General features: G+C 35.5%; 1 protein-coding gene, 1 long non-coding RNA gene and 2 other non-coding genes across 7 annotated transcripts; 1 reads left to right on the top strand and 3 right to left on the bottom strand.

Annotated features, from left to right (window-relative positions):
- Nucleotides 1-4,453: 4,453 nt before the first annotated feature.
- On the bottom strand, nt 4,454-10,195 carry LOC117933684 (protein HAIKU1). 2 transcript variants are annotated; one of them, XR_004654358.1, is made up of 2 exons: nt 9,845-10,195; nt 4,454-4,812 (listed from the first exon to the last, which is right to left on the bottom strand). XR_004654358.1 is itself a non-coding variant. In XM_034855172.1 (2 exons), exon 2 carries the CDS (start codon nt 9,394-9,396, stop codon nt 8,473-8,475), a length of 924 nt encoding a protein of 307 aa, XP_034711063.1. In that variant the 5' UTR covers nt 9,397-9,744; nt 9,845-10,169; the 3' UTR covers nt 7,898-8,472. The 2 variants fall into 2 exon arrangements, 1 of the variants encoding a protein (XP_034711063.1); XM_034855172.1 differs by lacking the exon at nt 4,454-4,812 and adding an exon at nt 7,898-9,744 and having other exon boundaries at nt 9,845-10,169.
- A 3,008-nt stretch (nt 10,196-13,203) lies between these two features.
- Nucleotides 13,204-13,292, bottom strand: TRNAM-CAU. The gene is given in 2 exon segments: nt 13,204-13,239; nt 13,255-13,292. It is a non-coding gene; the product is annotated as a tRNA-Met (tRNA).
- Nucleotides 13,293-13,362: 70 nt separating this feature from the next.
- Nucleotides 13,363-13,451, bottom strand: TRNAM-CAU. Its single transcript is given in 2 exon segments — nt 13,363-13,398; nt 13,414-13,451. It is a non-coding gene; the product is annotated as a tRNA-Met (tRNA).
- Nucleotides 13,452-14,742: 1,291 nt separating this feature from the next.
- On the top strand, nt 14,743-20,290 carry LOC117907497. 3 transcript variants are annotated; one of them, XR_004650011.1, is made up of 5 exons: nt 14,743-14,881; nt 16,226-16,311; nt 18,254-18,384; nt 18,960-19,615; nt 19,723-20,290. It is a non-coding gene; the product is annotated as an uncharacterized LOC117907497 (long non-coding RNA). The 3 variants fall into 3 exon arrangements; XR_004650012.1 differs by having other exon boundaries at nt 16,226-16,365; XR_004650010.1 differs by lacking the exon at nt 16,226-16,311 and having other exon boundaries at nt 14,744-14,881.
- Nucleotides 20,291-20,617: the final 327 nt, after the last annotated feature.

The following is a 20,617-nucleotide window of genomic DNA, read 5'->3' as shown; positions in this document are numbered from 1 at the left end:
AGTTTTACACTTTTCACTACTAGACAAATCTTTTTAATTCAAGAAATAATGGGAAAAAGATAATGTACTTGTGTTTAGGGCTTGGGAGACAAGTGTGAGCACCCAAGTAGAGCATGCCATCAAGTTTTATGCATAGCCTAACACTTCAATTTGTACTAAATTTTAATTATGCTAGAGCAAGTCAAGGCAAGCTCAGTCATCTAGTTGAGTGGGTGAAGAAAGCCTCTTTTAACTATATCTACTGGCTTTTGAATATCAATGTTATGCAGGAAAAGTATATGGTTCATTTGACTTCGTCGAATTTTATAGATGTTTAGAGAAACTCATAGAGATTTGTTCAACAAGTGCTTTCCCACAAGGTTCCACAATCTTCATTCTTAGTGAGTGTTTCATAATAAGGGACGGAGAATTACAAACAGGCATGGGTAGAGGAGTCTAAGGCCTAGTGTTGACTACTAGCCAATAGGAATCGCAAGCAACATGAAGGGACTCTTCACCAAGAGTAGGCTTAACATGCAACTTATACAACAAGACATGAGTAGGCTGCAAAGTCTCTTCAAGTTTCTCAATCTTGCAACTACCCTTGTCAATTCCATATAATAGAAAATGAGGACATACAACCTGAGGAGATGAATCTAGGTGTGTTGACAACTAGTATTGAGGAGCAAAGGAAGAAGAAAAGGGTTGTGGCCATGAAGGATGGGTCCACTAGTTCTTGAGGCATCACTATTGGGGAACTACCCTAAAGTGGGCAAGTATTAGCATCATAGACTCTTCGATTTGATTAGAGAGGTGCACAAGAATGTGCCTATTAGGGTGCCAATCATGGTTGTTCCTACTCTAGCTAATGGGTTGCTTAAGCAAGTGGATTTTTTTGAGGAGGTGCCTTTTGTATAGAGTAAGGAGCAAGGAGTGGAACAAGAGATTGGTCAAGAGTCTTTAGAGAAGGGAGACAAGGAATGTTCCTATTTTCCCCCCTGGAATGGACTCTTTTTCTTAAAACCCAAGATCTATTTATAGGTTTCGTCTACTAAGCTTTGATTGGTTGGAAGATTAATCAATCCCCTTCTTAGAAAAAGGTAGATCAACGAGTCAGACCTTAGGTATCGCATTAAGCTCATTGTTGGCTAGTCACAACTACATTAAACGATGTTTAGCAGGTTGTCAAGGATGTCTTCTGTTAATGGAATGTAATCTTACCTTGGAGTTACACTCCATACATGGTCACATGTGGCAAGAGTCTTAGACTATGTGATCGAGGAGTCTCTTCTCAAATAGAAGGTTTCGACATGCTTGACTAGTATTAATCGAAAGACCTAAGGATATCAAAGGCACCCTTCTCAAGCTAGTTAGGACATGACTTGATCAGTTGATACATGGAACCTAGGGTCAAGAAATGACAAAAAATGCTTACAAGGGTCGCATAGCAGCATATCAAAGCCCAAGAAATTCGTGTACCAATAGGCCAGATTTGCTTTTCAAATCTTGTTCCATTTTATCAAATTTGTTGATAAAGGTCACTTTCTTTTGACTTTTGGTAGAGACTTTTAAGAACTTCTCATAACAATGTGAGATGGATGATGTCGTCCTAAAGAATATAACTTTGATTTACGAAGATGGCCTTAGATGTTCTTTTTCTCGGAGCTCTTCTGATGTTTCAAAAATTACTTTTTAGTGGAGTTTGGCAGATTACACTCTATTCTATTCTCTCCAAGTAGAATTTGGCTCTGACCCCTTGGAAGGGATAGATGTACTTGTAATTCCCGCGTAATTGTCCCAAAATAAAATGTAGGTTGGCTCATTGCAGGGTGCTCAAGTCCATAGAGGTTTCTAAAGCAGAACAGCTGAGAGCCGCAAGACTGCATCTTGAAGAAAAGGACAGCCTCGAAGGCTTTTCCAAGAAAATATGTGACAGGGATTTGGCTTGCTTTCCAACATTATGAAGACAGAGCCTTGTGGTGCACCCCTAATATTTCTCAAACGTCTCTTTCCTTTACCTCCTCCAAATGCATTATGTGTGGGTCACCATGTTTAGTTATTTATCCAAACAAGGGACAAATCTTTAGAATTTCAGGAGGAAAAAAAAAAGATAAAAAGAAAACTTCCATGGACATTAGATATCAGCTTTGGTAAAAGATAGAAATGCACCAATTCTATACATCCATAAGCGGGTTGTTAGAAGCTAGAAGAAGGATGAGCAATCAATTCAGAAATTTAAGGGAGATGGGACCTACAGGAGAGGCTGAAAATTTCAATTGGATAATTGATAAAACTGGTAGAAGAGTGGGGACAGTGGAAGGTATGGAAAATGAAGCCACCATGCACCCATCATCCAACTTGTCAAAAACCCCTTTGAATATCCATTCACATACCTGATTAGATGGGTATGCTTGACCCTATAAAACTCCCCCCATCCAACTTTAAATTATGTTCACACATTGGAATGGAAACTTCATAAAGATTTGCCTTCACCATGTGATCACCACCACTAAACCTCATCGCAATCTAAGTCTTAAGAAAGTGACCCCCCCTCCTCTCCTTTGAACTCTTAAAGCCCATTTCACTGTGCCCTGCAACTTGCCAACTTGCCTATAAAACAAAGCAAAAGAAATAAATAAATAAATAAAAATTTAAAGAGGGAGTCATATGCAAGCAACAAACACCAGCTTTTTAGAGAGGATTGAAATGTTAGGTGGGTTGTCAAAGAATCTTTGCCTCATCTGAGCCATTTCTTTTACTTAAATTTATTGGCCTCTTTTGAAACAAAAGTAGTGGTCACAAGAGCAATCTGGGGGAGGTGGGGGATGGACACATTTAATTTTTTTCTGGGTCATATATTTATGGGCCAAAAAGGTTATGCTACCCTCCTACATCTCCCATCCTTTGGATTCTTCTGTTGATGCCATTCCTCCAAGTCTTTCTTCCCATCTGGTCGACTCCCTCTTCTGCTCTCCTCTGTGTAATTAACCAGTTTGTTGGCTTGCTGTTTTTGTAAAATAGGGCACATGGATAGCCAGAGATTCCCTATTCAGTGGCAACTAAGTGTATATTTCGGGTTTTCATCGCTTTTTGTATCGCATAGGTTTTCTAAATTGGGCTGGCATCGACTATTATTGGGTGCAATCATGTTGGGGACTAAAATGGTGTTTGTTTTTTTTTTACTTAATTTTAAATAGAACCTTAATACTTAGAAGTGTTAAATATTGGGTTGTTTGTTTTTGTAATATTTTATTTTTATTAAGTATTAAAAAATAAAGAAAAATCAATATATTATTTTTTTTATTTAGAAAAAACTACATATTTTGGTTTTTTTTATTTAATAAAAAGTTTATAATAAGTCATGAAAAAATAGAAAAACAAACAATGTAAATTCTGAAAACAAATTGATTTCAGCAAAAAGCCAAAATAACAAACACCACCTAAGTAAAAACTTGTGAGACACCCAGGAGGATAAGACCCTAAGAGTAGAGGGTGGGGTCATATGAACTTTTATATGCGGTACCCTCTTCATCTACTCCATGTGGCCTTTAGACTTCGATGCCCCTCAGACCCACTGCCATGTGACATCTTCCTTACACTCACCCATATTTGTCTTGGTTCACCCTCAAATTTAGAGCAGATTTAATCTCATTATTCTCTTTTTCATACAAAACACCCACCCAATTTTATTTTATTTTATTTTTTATTCTTTATTCTTTTTAACGAAAAACAGAAGAAGAAATTGATGGCATAAAGGCTAGGCAGATAAAAAGGCACCACCAATTGATAAGGCCATTAAAGATAGAAAGGTAACAGGACCACAAGAGAAGCAAAGTATTTTAAAGAAAATAGAAATTTAAAAAAAAAAAATGTCTTAGAGAGAAAAACAGCTGTTTTCTTGAATATAAACAAAAGCAAACTATGTAAGTTTGTGAAGCAAATTGAGATGTCAAAACTCAAAAGCATTCGTTCATATCCAAAAAGCCACAGTGGATGGAAAGTGAAACATTAAATTTGGCTTTTGGATATGATTTTTGTCTTGAATATGTTTGTATCGTACATGCTTTAGCTGGTCAATCAGTCCTCGGCCTGGCTTCATGGTATCATATTCATAGATAGAGACATTTTAGGATATACAACCCAAAGTCTTCAAACCCATGGAAACTGGGCTCCACATCTCACCAATACCCAACTTAAGAGCTGGAAAGCCCAACTCATATTGCAAGTTTTCCACTCCAAAGGCCCAAACACCACAACCCATCAACAATATATTGTACAGTGATGGAAAATTTTAATAAAATTTTCAATTTGAACCCTTTTTTTTTTTTAATTCAAAAGTGAACATCAAGAAGAGACAAATTTAGGGTAGTGTAGAAGAGTCTCATTAAACCAAAGTATAAATCATTATGAAATAAATTCATCAGAAGAATAACTAGTGGGCTTCCAATGTGATGGTTCGAGGCAAAAAACAATGGGATAAAATGTTGAAACAAATTCTCATTGGAATTGCATTAAAATATCTGGAGTCAAAAGTTCCACACTACTAATCTCCACTTAATTAGCATCTGGAGTGCTAAACAACCAAGTCCATCTGGGTTTTGAAAGATAGATCATCAGTCAGATAACTAAAAGCTCTGTTAAGAAGAGACCAGTCAAAGCCCACCTACCAACAATGTGAGTCAAATTCTTGAGGAACACAGATTAGCGTTCAAACTTCAAACTCAGCATGGAATTCAACTATACATGTCTACTTAGTTGACTTTTAGAGCCCTTTGGACCTCTCAGTCAAACAAACGAGTCCCGCACGGCAACTTCCTCCTCCCCATTCAAAGTCTGTATAGGAGTTGGCAATCAATGAGAATTGAAGCACCCACAACGAAGTCCTCAAAAATTCAGACAATTATATATGCTTGATCATTCAGAATCCTACCACCTACCCGGTATTTACCACTTCTGCATTGCGCAACCCACTTAACATGGTGCTACATATAAATTAAAAAATAATAAACCCCTACCACCTTCTGCAGAAACAACTCAGAAATTCTGCAGAAACTTCTGGGCATTATATGAAGGTCTCATGGTCAAAAAATTCAATGTCAATCAATATATCGGAAACCCAACATTGAAAATGGTAACTACCCAGGAGTAAACAGAGAATTATCTACCTACTGTAAAATTGTTTAATAAAACGAAATCATCTATGTGATTACCCTACCACATACCACCAGAATGGATTCTTCACCAGACCACTAAAGCCATCTTTTTAGGGGGGGGGGGGGAAATGCCAGTCGACTATCAAATGATAACACAACCATAATATCACACCTTTCAACATCAATCTTTAACCTTTGAACCTTTTCTCCTATTAAATAGAATCCTTCATTGCTTCCTTTGATTTCCCAAACAGGAGGTGGTAAGAGCCCTGACTATGCTACAAGTCAAGCGAGTAATGCAAGATTCAATCATTATCGGGTTTATGTCCCACCTCCTCATAAGACCAGAGGTAAAGTCTTCCCAAACATGTCCAATAGATCTCTAGATTCTTTCATTTAACTCCAAGTTCACCAGTTGTAACCGTGAAAAGATAAGCAACTGGACAATCATACAGGAAACAGGTTCACTATTGCCAGCCCCATAAGGTTGGTGGGGGCAATCAAATTTGATAAAAGCCTAAAAACCATACTCTCTAGATAACCAACTTTGATAATTTAAGAGGTGAAAAAACCAGCTTGCTAATCTATAACTAGGCATCTAATCAAAGATTTGAACAAATACCAGGAGTAATGCCACAAAAGTAGCTTGAAATCTTACAATGAATTAAAGTTCGGTATTGGAGAAAGCAACCAAATCCTGCTTCATACTATCAGCTAAATTATCACAACACATACGAAGGCTAAACAATAGTAATTCAGGGCAAGGAGCTCAAGATGATGAGTCTAAATGCAAATACAGCAGATGGTCCTCAGTCAGGTACTAATTTGATCACAACATCTACTAAACTATCACACCTAAAGACTAACCACAATAATTCATGACTCAGAGTTCAAGTCACATGAATTTAGGAGTTCCAAAAGAGATGATGCTCATTCTCAGACCCATTGAATGTTAATATCAAGCATCAATCTAAACAAGCAGCCTGGTAAGATTTCACAAATACTGACATCCTAGTGCCTTACAACTAAGTTAAATGAGTCATTGTTTCCCAGCAACCACCAACAGAACAGGGGATGAAGAAAAAACCGGGAAAAAGAAGTCTTCTTTCTCCTTGTTTGTTACAGGGTGAAAGAGGAAGGGAGAGGGATGATGGGGTTTTATGATGCCATTAGCTGATATCAAATCATCATAATATCTCATTCAAATCCATTGACAACCTTTCACAAGTATGTGGTACGACAACTAAGAGTTAGTAGGTATCTTCTTCCAGCTACAGTTCCTAGGTTTCAGCTCAGCAACCATGACATTCACCCCAAACCAATTTAAAAAAAAAAAAAAAAAGACACCATTTTTACAAGAAAATGAAATATGCCTATCCCAGTAATCAAAACATGAACCTCAGGTTAAAACAATCAAGACTCAGGAAGATAGAAGACAATGAGGGATGGACAAGTATGTTGCATCCCTTCAAAGGAAGCAGAGTTTGTCAAATTTCAAAATGAAATCCACAGCTCATAATAAACTCGAAAAAGTAAAAAACAAACAAAGTGAAACAATTGAACTCCTACTTCATATCAAATGGTAATTAATTACATAACAAAAGCAAATTTTTGAAGAAATAAACTTGATGATAAGACACGACAAAAAACTGCGGGAGGGACAACACAAATCCTCAGGAAACTCCATCCTGTAAGTAATCGTGCATGACAATAATAATAAATGCCAATATAAAGAAAAAAATTACCTATAAAAAAGCAAAGATATAAAGACAGGAAAAAGAGTAAGAAGGGGAATTACAAAAGGCAAAAACCAAAGGATTCAAGTATTACATTAGCTCTCACAGTGGTATGATATTACAGTTTCCTCTCAGATTTAGGGTAACAGTAAACTCTTATACTGAGGCTAGATGCCAAGAATCGAAAGGATATGATAACATGAGAGAGTCATTTCTGATCAATTCCTGAGAGATTTTTCACACCCAAGGAGATGATTGTCTACAATTATTCAGTGCCTGCGCACATCAGGTCACAGATTGGTGGATTATGGAAATTTTGTTCAGTTATTGTTACTTGGAATGGTACATTGCAGTCACAGAAATGGCAACCTTCATTTGTCATTGAAGCAGATTGTTAAAAAGATAGAAGAATTCATGACTATATATATATATATCCGTAAAGAAGGAATGAAGAACAAAATAGAAAAATAAGTTCAAAAACAGAACAAGAAAGAAACACAGAATAATCTGTATGTGACCCTGAGTCCAGCTATGAAAGTCCAACACTGAAGGACCATTGAATGAAATTTACCAGTGTAGGCTCCAAGTAGAAGGTTTTCACCATCTCAAGAACATCCTCCTAGGGCATCAAATTGCAAATTGTACACTCCCAGCAGACAACAGTCAGTTAGAGGTCAGAAAATCAGAAACTCGAGGGAGTAGCTATAGACAGGCACTTAGAGTTAGAGGTCAGAAAATCAGAAACTCAAGGGAGTAGCTATACCACGATTCTCTCTCCCCAGTTTCAAATTCCTTTCAAAGAGAATCAAATTGACAACCAAAGAAAGTTTCAACTTTCTGATTCATTTTTAGCAATTAAATGAAAAAAAAAAACTGCTTTTCTTCAGAATCCTTCTTCCATTTTTTGCTCATCCAAACACAATGATGGTGCTCTATAAAAACTCATAACTAATTATGGGACTATTGCAGCAAAGACCATACTATAAACAGCAGTTAAAAGAAAATAATAATCTCTAGCAAAATTTGAAATGACAAACAATATTTAAACCCTTGTTAATCATAACATGGTGCAATAAGCATACAACTGACACCTTGACAATCCCTTCCACAAGGCAGTGAACTGAAAATTAAACTCCAAGAAGTAAAATATTTAAAAAAAAATATTTAATCCAAAATATTACAAAAATACAAGAACTCTTTCCATTAGTTTTCCTACACATTAAATTTTAATGTTTGTGATTCTACCTCCTTTTTCATTACAGCTCTATCTTTCCTGCTACAGCTCCACAAGTATCCAGTTGAATAGTTCCATCTTCCACTAAATCACCTAAAGTAAAACTTGTCCAATAAACTAGAAAGATTGCAACTGTTACAGAATCCATATCTCAAAAACAAACCATGAAATGGGTATCAACAAAAGATAATAAGGGAAAATAAAGAGAAAAAGGGAGTACTACAAACTTCAAAGAGAACCTCTTTCACCACCAGTGTACATTACAATTTTCACAATTGAAGCTCCTATGAGGAGGAGAATAAACACAAAGAAAGTCCCATGATGTGATCAAACAAGGAACTCGTGTATAAGTGCCAGGCTGTCTTTACACCTATGGATCCCGCCACCTCGGACTTGGACTTGTGAGGGGGAAAAATCCCGAAGGGGATAACGGAAACACAATGCCTGGAGAAGGTGGAGGTTGAGGACCAGGTCCTAAAATCCCCGACCCAGCCATGGGTGAAAATGAAAAGTTAGGTGTCAGTGGTGGAGGAAACTGATACCCTGGAGAAAGCAGTGGATAAGGGGATCGAGGAGACAACAAATTCAAGAAACCACTTGGTGATGGAAATGGGTACTGAGAAGTCGGAGAAGGCAACAGGGCAGGACCATTCATTCGAGGGGAAGGGAAAGGGGGAACATGCGGATTAGGAATTAAACCCGAAACTGGTGGCTGAGCTTGAACCGAACCCAGAACTGGGGATTGCAATCTAGGTGGTCCTTGGCCTTGGTGTGGCCTGGGGCCTGAATCTATGATCGAGTTTTGAAGGTACCGCATATAAGCTGAGATAGGAGACTCAGCAACATGAGTCCAAGATGTGTCCCCTGGCATCAATGGCTGAACAGGCATAGGATGTGGTTGAGCAAATTGAGGAGGAGGCCTAACTAAGCCATGGTTGTAAGGAACTTGGCCAGGGGCTGGAGCAAGAGCTGGAGCAGGAGCAGGAACCAGGGCAGGAGGAGGAATATGAGGTCGGTTAATTGGACTTAATGGAGGTGGACGGATCCTTTGCAAGCGCATACTGGGGTGTTTGGGGGGATTCTGGGGAGGTCTAGGCAGGGGCTCTTGTGATGGGGAACCTGTCAGCTGTTGAACTATGTTTCGAAAATCATTCTTGCTTATGTTGTAAACCTGAGGCTGAGGTTGCTGTCTAGCAGTATTGCCAAAATTCGGTTGATGCAACGGACTCTTCCTTATATTCTTTCCAATCTTGTTCACTCCCAAATGCTCATTATGTCTGTTTTTCGATTCCATTTCCACAAAGTCACAACCCAAACTTGTTCCTAGCAAGACAAATACTGATTTTAACACAGACCCACCCAGTCAAACCATCCCAGAGCTCGTTAACAATGCCCCGAACTTCAATTTTTGAACGCAAACACCAATAACCCGTCACGACAATCCCAAATATGGATTTTGCACAAACTCAAACCACTGGATAGCTCCAAACCAACGCCCAAGACTTCAAATTTCCAGTTCAAACACTACCAATCTTTCACCAGAATCAAAACCATCAGTTTTTATCAAAAACCCACAAAGTCAAACCAGTCCAAGGCTTCAAAACGACACCCACAACTCCAAAATTCAAATCCCAAGCACCAACTATCATCCACAGCAACCCAAAAATACAACAAAGAAACCCTCAAAAAAGGGGGCAAACCAAGCTCCAAAAAAAATGAGAATCAAGAGGCAGAAATCATACCCTTTTCCAAGCCTCCCGGATCCCAAAAATCCAAGAACAAATCAGCCTCAAAAAAGGCCCCCACAAATCAGCTCCAGTAAACACCAACAATCTTCTACAAGCTCCAACCAGCAAAAGAGAAGCGGTGCAAAAAAGCAGAACAACACCAAAAAAGGGACGAGTGAGGAGATTACGCCTTGACTTGGGGGACAGTGGCGTTATAATCACAAGTGCATGTGGGATCCTCTGTCTCTAGAGGGAGATAGAATTTGAAGGAAAGAAAAAGAGAGAGAAGAGAAACCCTAGGTGGAGAAGATGGAAAAGGAAGAGAGGCCACCGTAGTCAATAGGAAAGTGAATAATTAGGTGAGAGAGAGAGAGAGAGTGGTGGTGGTGAAGCCAGTCAAAGCAACGCGCCTCACGCCGGCTTTGCGGCTAACTCCTTTTGGCCTATTCCGCCTGTACTCCCATTTAATTTAATTTAATTATTTGGATACTCAGCCAACATCTCTATTCCCCTTCTTCCTAATTATTTTCACAATTAATTTTTAACATTAATAAAATTATACTTATTTCGGTACCAATTTAAAAATTGGTACAAAGCATACCAAAATAAGTAACACCAATCCCTTAAATATATGGCTTCAATACTAGCCACGTACCCAAAGTCACTCCTTCCAATCTTCGGAAGTTTAATACAACCTTTCTACACGGTAAGTTTGAAATTTAGTTGAGTCACATGCCCTTATTCAAATATAAGATAAGGTTTGAAATATGACATTAATTTTCTTTTAGGACAGCTTCGGGTACCTGGTCATTTCTCCAATTAGTCCAATTCTACATGTCCGATTTGGAACACTTCAAATTAGGCATGATTTCTTGGAATTTGACCCTTTCAAATTCCACCCTGCCCTGCCTCGTATGGTACGTACATCATAAAGGGCAACCCCTTTATGATGTTTCTATATTTAAAATAATGTTAAAGAATTAATCCCCCATTCAAGTACTCTCATTCTTCAATTTTTTCTCTCCGTAACGAAAAAGTTAGGCAATAGGCCATATATCACACGAACTTTAATAGCAGCCAACGTGTGAAAATTGAAATACAAGGTCCTCATTTGTTGATGAGGATGAGGAAAAAGGAAGAATCCTTGAGAGCCTTCCAAGGAACCCCCACCCAAAACTTGGAGCCATCATATTAATATTGGTAGCGTGCTTACGCTTGGGACACCTACCTAAGCTAGTAGTCGGTTAGATTAAAAAATTTGAAGGACTGAATTTTATTTTATATTATTATTATTATTATTATTATTATTATTGAAAGAATGAAATTTGTGTCATGATGGTGTGAGAAAATGAAGGCATGTGTATGATTTCTTTGATGATTTAAATGTAACACTTAAAAATGCCTCCATGTCAAGACCCTTGATGTCATTCAAGGTGTCCCAGGGAGTCAACAATCATGATGCCAATTATTCATGTATGTATATGGGAAAGGACTAAAGAATGAGGGAATATTCTTTGATGGTAAATGCTTGCAAATTTCATAGGTAAACTTTTGACCAATCTATTTTTGTACACTTAATCCTCAACCGTCATCCTCAAATGGGTCCCATTGGTTGATGACATTCAAGGGTTTGCTATAAAATAGAAAGAAATCCAGGGCCCTGCAATTAAGTTCAGGAAAATGCCTAAAAAAAGTAAAAAACAGCCCCTATTTTTCTCCCTTTTTCACTCTCAATGATTTGCCCAAAAATTGGACTTCAACCTCCTCCAAAACGAACAGCAGGCTGCTCTCACACATCGGGCTTAAAACCCAGCCCAATATATGGGTATAGGTAAGAAGTTAGAACCCAAACGTGGGCTTAGCCCAACAAATCATTTGGTTTCATGTGGGATCAACCAAGGGCGTAAATTTTCATTATAAATTTATCATGCCATTTTTTTTCAATCAATTCTCATTTGATGTGCTTCTAGGGAGGTAGAATAAATTAATTGAGTGAAATCAAATTAAGGTTTTGATATTAAGGTTATGTTTGATTCTCAAAAAATATTAAAGAAAATTATTTTCTCATATTTAGTTATACTACATAAAATATAAATCAAATTATTTTATTTTTATATAAAAAGACAAAATAAGTTAAATAAGTTTAAAGTATTATATCAAAATAATATATTATTTTAAATTTATTTTTCATTTTCCTTCACTTTTTCTTTCATTTTATTTTTCACATGTATTCTTTTTTTTACAATTTTCCTCAAAGTTTATGTTGAACCAAGCGTAGACAAAGAGTTAGAATTTTTAAGAGTGAGTTGATTACCAAATATCATAATTTAGTGCACATAAAGATATGACATTGTAACCTATCACCTTGAAATGTAACACATAAATTCTTGTAAGGGAAATGGACATGGTAAAATGTAATATACTCTACTTTGTAATATTTGTTTATCCATACTTAAAATTTAGAGAAAATATTTTAATGAAGACAGACAAATTATTTTAATGGCTCTCCCATAGGCTCGCTCCGACCCCTTCTATTATTTTACTTGTAGTGAACCTTCAATCTTTGAAGAAATGTTGTTAGAAAACTTAATGCCAAATCTACTCCCTCAATGGTTGCATTTTATTCAAATTATATTTTAGAAACATTTTCTAAAAAGTGTATAATGCACATAATATGATCCTTTAATTTTCTCATGGATTGCTTTGATTTCTTGTAAGGGTATTGCGGAAATAATAAATTTGTTGAAGTCTCTCTAATTTTCTCATAGTGTGCCACCGTTCATGTTAAGATACATGTCATGGTGTCATGTCTTGTGCTAAGACACGTGACACCGCGTGTGTCATAACGCATATCACGATGTTTATCATGATGTCACGGTTCATACCAAGACACATGATGCATGTTACCATCCATGTCATCGTTCGTGCCATAACAAGTGACAAATATCATCGCCCATGCCATGACAAATGACGTGTGCCACCCCACTTACCACAATAGCATGCAATTACTATAATAAAATGAATAAAAATAATGTAAATTATTTAAAACCTTTTATAATTATTTTTAATTTTAATAATATATAAATTATATACTTATGATGTCACCAATTCAACTATAATTTTGACCATCAAACCATTAAACCAAGAACAATAATTTTTTTCGTTAAATGTATAGTTCCAAATTTAGAAACATTGTTTAAATGTACCATGTATTACTTGACTACCATAAAACTATTAGACAAATTCTATGTCATGATGAATATAATATAAGTTATGAACATGTGATGAATATATCACAAACTATCTATCTATCAAAAGTTGAATAAGAGAAATAATATAATTAAACAACATAATTTAGTTTAATAAAAAAAAAATGGGGTGAGAGAGGCTCGAACTCTCGACCTCAGGATAACTCAAATAATAGCTATGAGACCTACGCGCTAGCCAACTGCGCCACCACCCCTTATGAGTTATGGCACAACTGCCTAACCAATTTAATAAAAGAATGTTAATTATCTAACTAGTAAAAATATTGGGGTGAGAGAGGCTCGAACTCTCGACCTCAGGATAACTCAACCAATAGCTATGAGACCTACGCGCTAGCCAACTGCGCCACCACCCCTTGGTGGGCATTTTAGTCTATAATATTATTAATACGTACATTAGAAATTAGAGGAAAAAAAATGAAGGAAAATTTAAAATAGGCTCAAAGTCAATAAATTATTATTATATATTTCTTCAAACTTATTTAATTTATTTTTCTTCATTATTTAAGCATTAAATGATTTTAAAATATATAAATTTCTAAATAATGTAAATTATATTTGATTTTCTTTCTTGTATTTTATAGTGAAACTAAACATAGGTATGTTTGGTTCCTAAAAAATTTGAGAGAATATAAAAAAGAAAGAAAGTAGAGGGAGAAAGGAGAAAGAAAGAAAAAATGGAGGAAAATAAAAAGTAAATTTAAAATTAATAAATTATTTTTATTTGCTAATTCAAATTCATTTTGCTTGTTTTAACTCATCAATAGAAATATTAAATAATTTGAAAATATGTAAGTTGCTCACTAGTTTTAATTATATTTGTTTTTAAAATTTTTTTTCATGTGATAACTAATAACGAAAAAAATTATTTTTCTTAATTTTTCTTTATTCCTTAGTACTTTTTGAGAATCAAATGTAATCATAATTTTTGGGAAGTTGAAAATATTTGCTATTGTAAATGTTTTCATTATTTTCCTTATTGTTTTTATAATAATATTTGGTCATGTTATGTAATAGCAAAAACAACTTTGAAAACTTTTTAAAAATTTGGTTTAAATTTCCTTTACAACTAAAAGTATTGAATAGTTAATATTTAATATAAAAAAAAAATTAATTTACAAAATCAACACTATGTGTTAATATTTACACATTAAAAATTATTAATTATATCATTATTTTTTTATTTTATTAATTAAGAGGTATTAATTGAGTTTTTTTTTTGTTTTTAAATTAGAAAATAATAATAATTTTATTGAAAAGGTAATGATTTAAAAAATAGTTGAAACATCATAAAAATTTAATTATCTTAAATTTTAAGAATGATGTTTAAAGATATAAATTAAAATTTTATTTTTATATAAAAATTATTAATATTTTTTTAATTTAAAAATAAAATAAGAAGTATATATCTAAATCAACACTTACCAACATCTCTTAAAATATTTATTACAATTTTGGACAAAGATCGAGTGAAAAATTCATGTACGACATTATTACAAGGGATAGAGAATCTTTGAGTTTATATTAGATTTGCATAATTTTTATTATATTTATATTCGGTGTTTTTTTTTTTTTTTTTTTGGTCAAATTGGTAAATAGGTATCGTGAGTCGTGAGGAGCCGGACCCTCTTAAATATGGTGATGTCTGATGTATCTTCTCGTTAAGATCGGCAAAAAAAGCTCTCCAGCACCCTCAATCATCTATCTCTTCCTCTTCTCACATCTCTCTCGTTTCTCTCCGTCAACAAAACAGACCCATCTGCATTCACACTTGTTCTCCACAAAGGTTCTCTTTTTTTTTTTTTTTTCTTCTCTTTTTTTTTTCTTTCCTTTTTTGGTTTCCCCTTCTTTAATTAATATTTTCCTCTTTTTCACTCTGTATTTGGGTTTGACTGTTTTTTTCTGGTACCGTTTTCCTGTTTTGTTTGTTATGTTTTGATTGATTGTTTCATGCAAAATGGGCAATGACCCATGAAGCTATGTTCCCAATGAATGCTTTAATGGTTTTGTAATTTGTTAGGGGCTGTTGTAGATGGGAAATTTCTGATTCTGTTTTTGTTTTATATGCTTTGATTTTGAATTGGTTGATCCCGCTTTTGTGGGGGTCTGGCAGAAAAACCCCAAATTGGGGCAGTGAAAAATTGAATTCATGTCCTGCTATGAAATCTTAAGATTTATTAACTGTACAGGGTAATGAATGGACTAGTTTTAAATGATGTAGAAAGTAGAAGGAAAATAGTACTGTCTTTTTGCTGGATTGTCCAAATTTTCTGTCTGATATGACATAGTGGCATTGCCCTGTTGTTTGATTTTATTTTTTATTTGCAAAATTAAGGGCATCTGTGATAGAGTTTCAGGATATGGAGCCAGTAGAACAGCTATTCCAGTGGGAAATTTCAGGGGAAAAATTATATGGAAATGATGGTTGCTAAGGCATCTTTCATAACACAGATTTTGTAGAATGGCACCGGAACACAGTAACAAACATGGTTCAGTATGTTTTATGATAATAATAAATTGGAAGGTGTTGCCGGCCTAAAGTGACGCCTTCATAGAGGCACGAGGCACCCGACCAAGGACAAAGCAAGGCACTCCACTTGTGCCTCACCGAGCCTTGGCCCTTTTATTCCTTTGGGTGTGCTTTTAACTACTATGGGAATGGGATGATGTGCAGTGAGGCTCCTTAGTGATGCTATTACTGTTTTCAAAATGTTCATATTCTGTAAAGGGTTTGAAACTGGAGATTGGGAAAGATGATAGACCAACTTGTTAGTGGAGCTGTTACATATCTGTGGAGAGAGTGTCGAGGGGCTTCCTCTTCAAAGCTTATCAAAGGTGTTCACTCTCCCATGGGCCACAGTCAGAGTTAATCATTTAGCTCTAAGCCTTGGAGGCAACTTAAAACCAAATCAATTTCGAGGAAAATGGATTAGTGAAATTTTAGATATGTTTCTTACATAATTTTTTATTGATTATTCACTGTAATATGAAAGTTTTTTTTCGTTTTTCAGTTGAAGAAGGCAACGTTGCTGAGTTGGTTTTTGCATATGTTGTATTGATGCTTCCCACATGCTCCTAACTTTTAAACCTTGCTCCTATGTTCCCTTACTGATATGAATTTTTTATGTAGGACCATGCTCCTGCCTCATAACCTTCATTCTGCATTCCCATTAAGGACTCTAGAGAATTGGTGGTTCTCTTGTGACTGAAAAACAGGTCTAGCATTTACATAATTTGGGATCACTTGGAGACAAAACTGAAATGGTTCATGTATGAAATAATTTTTGATACAGGTTTGGAAGAAAATAAATAATAAGTTTTCTTGCTCAAATGTTTAAGATTAAAAGGGCAGTTATCTAATTATCTTCAGACAGAAATGGAATATTTGTTTGTATTAAAAATTTTGGCTTCGTAATTTTCTAGCTGAAGTTTCAATAATAACGCAATTGTAATGCAAAATAATTAATTCTCTCTTCTAGTTTTGTCATTAACATGAGCTCACATTTGCAAATGTGCACGCATTTTTTGATGTGTCCTATCCATCATAGGCGTTTGAATCTCTTAGGACATTGTTTTCCCTTGTCTTGGGCCAAAGCTGCTCCTCCTTTATAAAATGCTTTTATGGTTGGGGCACGCTTTGATGAAAAAAAGCATATTTTAGATTAGTGGTTCAAGTTATTGAACTGTGCAAAGAGCCTAAAATGATCAGTGGTTCAATTCTAGCTTAGTTTTAGAAGGCTTTTGAGGTCTATGCCTTGAGGCTCATTTTTTTGGGTTGCAAAACTATGCTAAGAGCTTAATTTGTTTCACCAGTGATTTGCTTCCAGTAAAGTTTTAAAAGGCTTCCAAAGCTTATTCCTCGAGGCTTGCCTCTGGGTCAGGCTCAAGGAAGATACCTCAAGGCACAAAATTTGTGGTTCTCTCATTAAACATCATCTCAATATACAAGACTCATATTACATTGGAGTGTGTACTTCATACACAAGCTGAATATAATCTCATACAAATTGGAGAATCAAAACACTTGCATGTGCCTCTTGCCTTTAAAACGACAGATCCTAGTTTAAGAGTTAGCAAGTTATTACTAGGTATGACATTATTTTGGTTGACAGGGGTGGCTTACATTTGCTGAAGTTAAATTATGCATGGTTTTGATTAAATTGAGCATGAAACTGCTTTCTATGTGCAAATGGCATCTGGTGAGAAGAACAGATCGCTTGTCAAGTGAAAACTAGTTGCCACTATGAGGATCTAAAAGCACCTTCAAATCTTTATAGACCCCAATAATCCTTTGGCCAAAATGATGCAATTGAACTAACATGTAGTAAACAGTATGCGGAAAAAGTTCCGTGTTCAAAATTTTCATTTAAAAATCATGCCCTTGTTTATTTGGTTATGTGTTGTCTTTCTTAAAGAAAAAAAACCAGTTTTCTTTAAGAAATGAATGAATCATGTGACCCCTGGCTGTTGTGCATTGCAGGCCTGCATACACGAATGTGCAATGCTGTGTGCATAGATGTAGTCTCGCTGCCTAATTGATTTAATGTATTGAGTTAGGGTCTATGGTTTTTTATGCTTAAATTTCCGAAGAAAAAAAAGAAAAGAGACCAGAGCATTGCTCTTGTCACGTATTGTTGAAGTAGGTAAACCTTCAGATTGTTGTTAGAAAAATGATGTTCAAATGTGGCTGATAATATGTAAGATAAGGTGCAATAAATTGAATATCTGGTGACTAAAAGAATGCGTTGTTTGAATCAACCAAGCTAATCCTAGAAAATCAACTATAATTTTTCAAAGATTGATTCATAGACCATATTTGGCTTATCTTCTTAATTGCCTAAACCTATTGAAGCCCTTTACTGGGTGTTTGGTCACAATACCAAAGCACATTAAAGCAGAAGGGATTTGAAGCTGAAATGTTATTTTTATTTTTTTGTGAAAGAAGATTCTTTTGCAGAAGAGTTTAAGAGGCTGCAGAATTTTAGAACTTTACAGATTAAATAATAACCTCCTCTTTGCATAGGAATATTTCACTGAAAGTTATAGCTGCAGCAAATGGGCCCTTGGTAATCAGTATACCTATGATATATAATGACCCTAACCTTTTTATTATTGTGATTCGTGAATTCACCATTGGATGGACAATTTGTATTTGCAGTGTGTTCAAAACCCCTTTAAGGGCTGTATCTTTTCAACCTCATGGATCCAGCACTCTGCCTTTTGGAATGAATGCTAGAGAAGATGCAGATGTACTTCTTCCAGAGCATATCTCACATTGAGCTCATATAGGTGAGAATTCTTCTCAAAAAACTTTCCATGTTAAATTGCTTGAATATATGGCAAAAATGAGGTTTGGGCCACTGGACTATTGAATGAAGTGTCTTCCATCAAGCCTTTTTCTCCTATTATTGTCACTTTTATTTTCAGAAATGAATGATTTTAACTTTTATTCTCAGAAATGAACTGTTAATGAAAAACAGACTAAAAAATAAATAAATAAAATCTAGCACTTTTTCACCATGTTCCTCATTTTGGGATCTATACAACTGGCTTCACTTGAATGATGAAACATGCATAAACGAAAAATACACATTGAGTTGAGCATATTGCAGAATTCAAACTTATCTGATGTTAACCATTTGTTGGATCATATTCATTTGGGTTGTGAAAAGGAAGTATCATGGATTATCATTTATTGACCGATCTAACAACGAGGTGTTACAGTGTAGCTTCTATAAGTATTGTTCCATTCACTTACTGACTAGATGGTTGAGACCATGAAATGATGAAAAAGTATGTTTTATAAATAGAAAAGCTAATTTTAATTTTAACCCTCTCTTGTGTTGCATCTCTTATTTGTACAGAGATTACACGCTTTATATAGAATGGAAAACAGGCAAAATATGAGTGCTAGCCGAGGAAAAGATAGTGTTTCTATGAAGTCTGTTGATCAAAGAGAACGCATGATGACCCGTCGCTTAAAAAATCGGGAACGACAACGTAGATACAGGGCTAGGAAGCGTCTTCAAGCAGATATGGAAAGAGGCTCCATCTTGAACCAAGCATCTCCAGTGCCAGTAGAATTGCAGTTAAATGAGGTTTGTTGCACCACTCGGGTCTATTGTAAACGAAATTGGAAGAAAGATGCCAGGGTCCGTGCTTCTCAGGAGCAACTCAAATCTGCTGAACCTGTCACCCCCACTGTGCCCTTGGTTAATGAAAGTGAAGCACCCAGTTTACTCCCTGAAATGAAGGCAAAACAACTGCTAGAAAATGAAATGCAGTCTGAAAATTCTCGTAGCTTGGACAGTCGTGAAGCAAATGGAACTGTGCATCGGCGAAGAGATTGGAAAGCAGATGCAAGAAATAAGAAGAACTAGAATGGCAGTTTCATGGTTCCTTTTGTGGAGTAGGATGAACATTTTACAGATACCAAATTTAGTGGCTGATGAAACATGAAGTGTTGGAATGTGAATATCTTCAAAGAAGTTGTAATGGCTAAAGGACTCATAATTGTGTGGTGAGTCAATTTATTAATGGTCTCTCAGAAGAATTATAATTCTTCTTTTTTTATTTTTTTTGTAATTTCCATTTTCTTTATAACTTTGCCTAGTTTTGAGATTGCAGATGGGGGGCTTCAAATAATATATCCATCAGTTGACAATTTGGTTATCTGTCATACTAAAAGACGATGCAGAACAGCCCTGGAGAAACCTGCTTTAAGTTGGAAAATCCCGGGTGAGTAGGATATGTCATTGGTATAGAACTATTACAGATGAGAATGCTAGGGTGATTAAATTTTAACCCCTGTATGTGAGAAGCAACATACATTTGCTGTGCGGCTTATGTCAGGCAGCACATGTTTGTTTCTGAATTCTGAATTCTGAATATAACATCTGAATTTTCTATTGGCAAGTCCATTTAGATAATTACAAGACTATGTTATTCATAAAACTCTTTGATTGGTTTTGCTTCCATTACAAGATCATGGAGTTATGTAATTAAAGTATTTTCTGGCCGCCGTTCAGAGTTAGAAAGGTCAATCTTATTTTTAAATGATTGATGTAAGGTAATCCGAAAATGAATGATGTTATTATTGTTCGGAATAACTTGGATGCCTATGATGGATGATGAGAAGAACTCTCTAGTTGGCATGGAAAGTTTATCAGGCGGAATAGAAAATTACATTAGAGAACATTCTTTATTCACATAACTTGATGCCGGTTAAAGGAGTGCAATATTTTTGTGTTTTTTAAATGGGATTGCAACCTCTGAAAGGAACGTGATACCAGAAGAATATGTAATGCATCTTTTTATATTCTTGAACCAGAAGGAAAGCGATTAGGAAGTTGTAATTTAAGGACTTCAATTTTTTATTTTTTTAAATTTCCCTGTGTTTGTCTACCTCGATTCTTCTGTGCTACTTGTGCACTTGGGTTTTGTTGCCTTCAACCCTCTTCTCCACTTGTTTATAAGAATAGTACCAAAACTTGAAAATTGAGCCAACGATTGGTTCTGGTAC

This window comes from Vitis riparia, chromosome 2 (genome assembly GCF_004353265.1).
Source record: "Vitis riparia cultivar Riparia Gloire de Montpellier isolate 1030 chromosome 2, EGFV_Vit.rip_1.0, whole genome shotgun sequence".
Classification (NCBI taxonomy): Eukaryota; Viridiplantae; Streptophyta; class Magnoliopsida; order Vitales; family Vitaceae; genus Vitis; species Vitis riparia.
Note: the sequence above shows the minus strand (reverse complement) of the source record. Positions and strands in the feature narration are given on the sequence as shown.

Bases quoted from the DNA above. Each gene is read 5' to 3' on its own strand.
- LOC117933684 (XM_034855172.1), bottom strand. From the start codon at position 9,396: ATGGAATCGAAAAACAGACATAATGAGCATTTGGGAGTGAACAAGATT.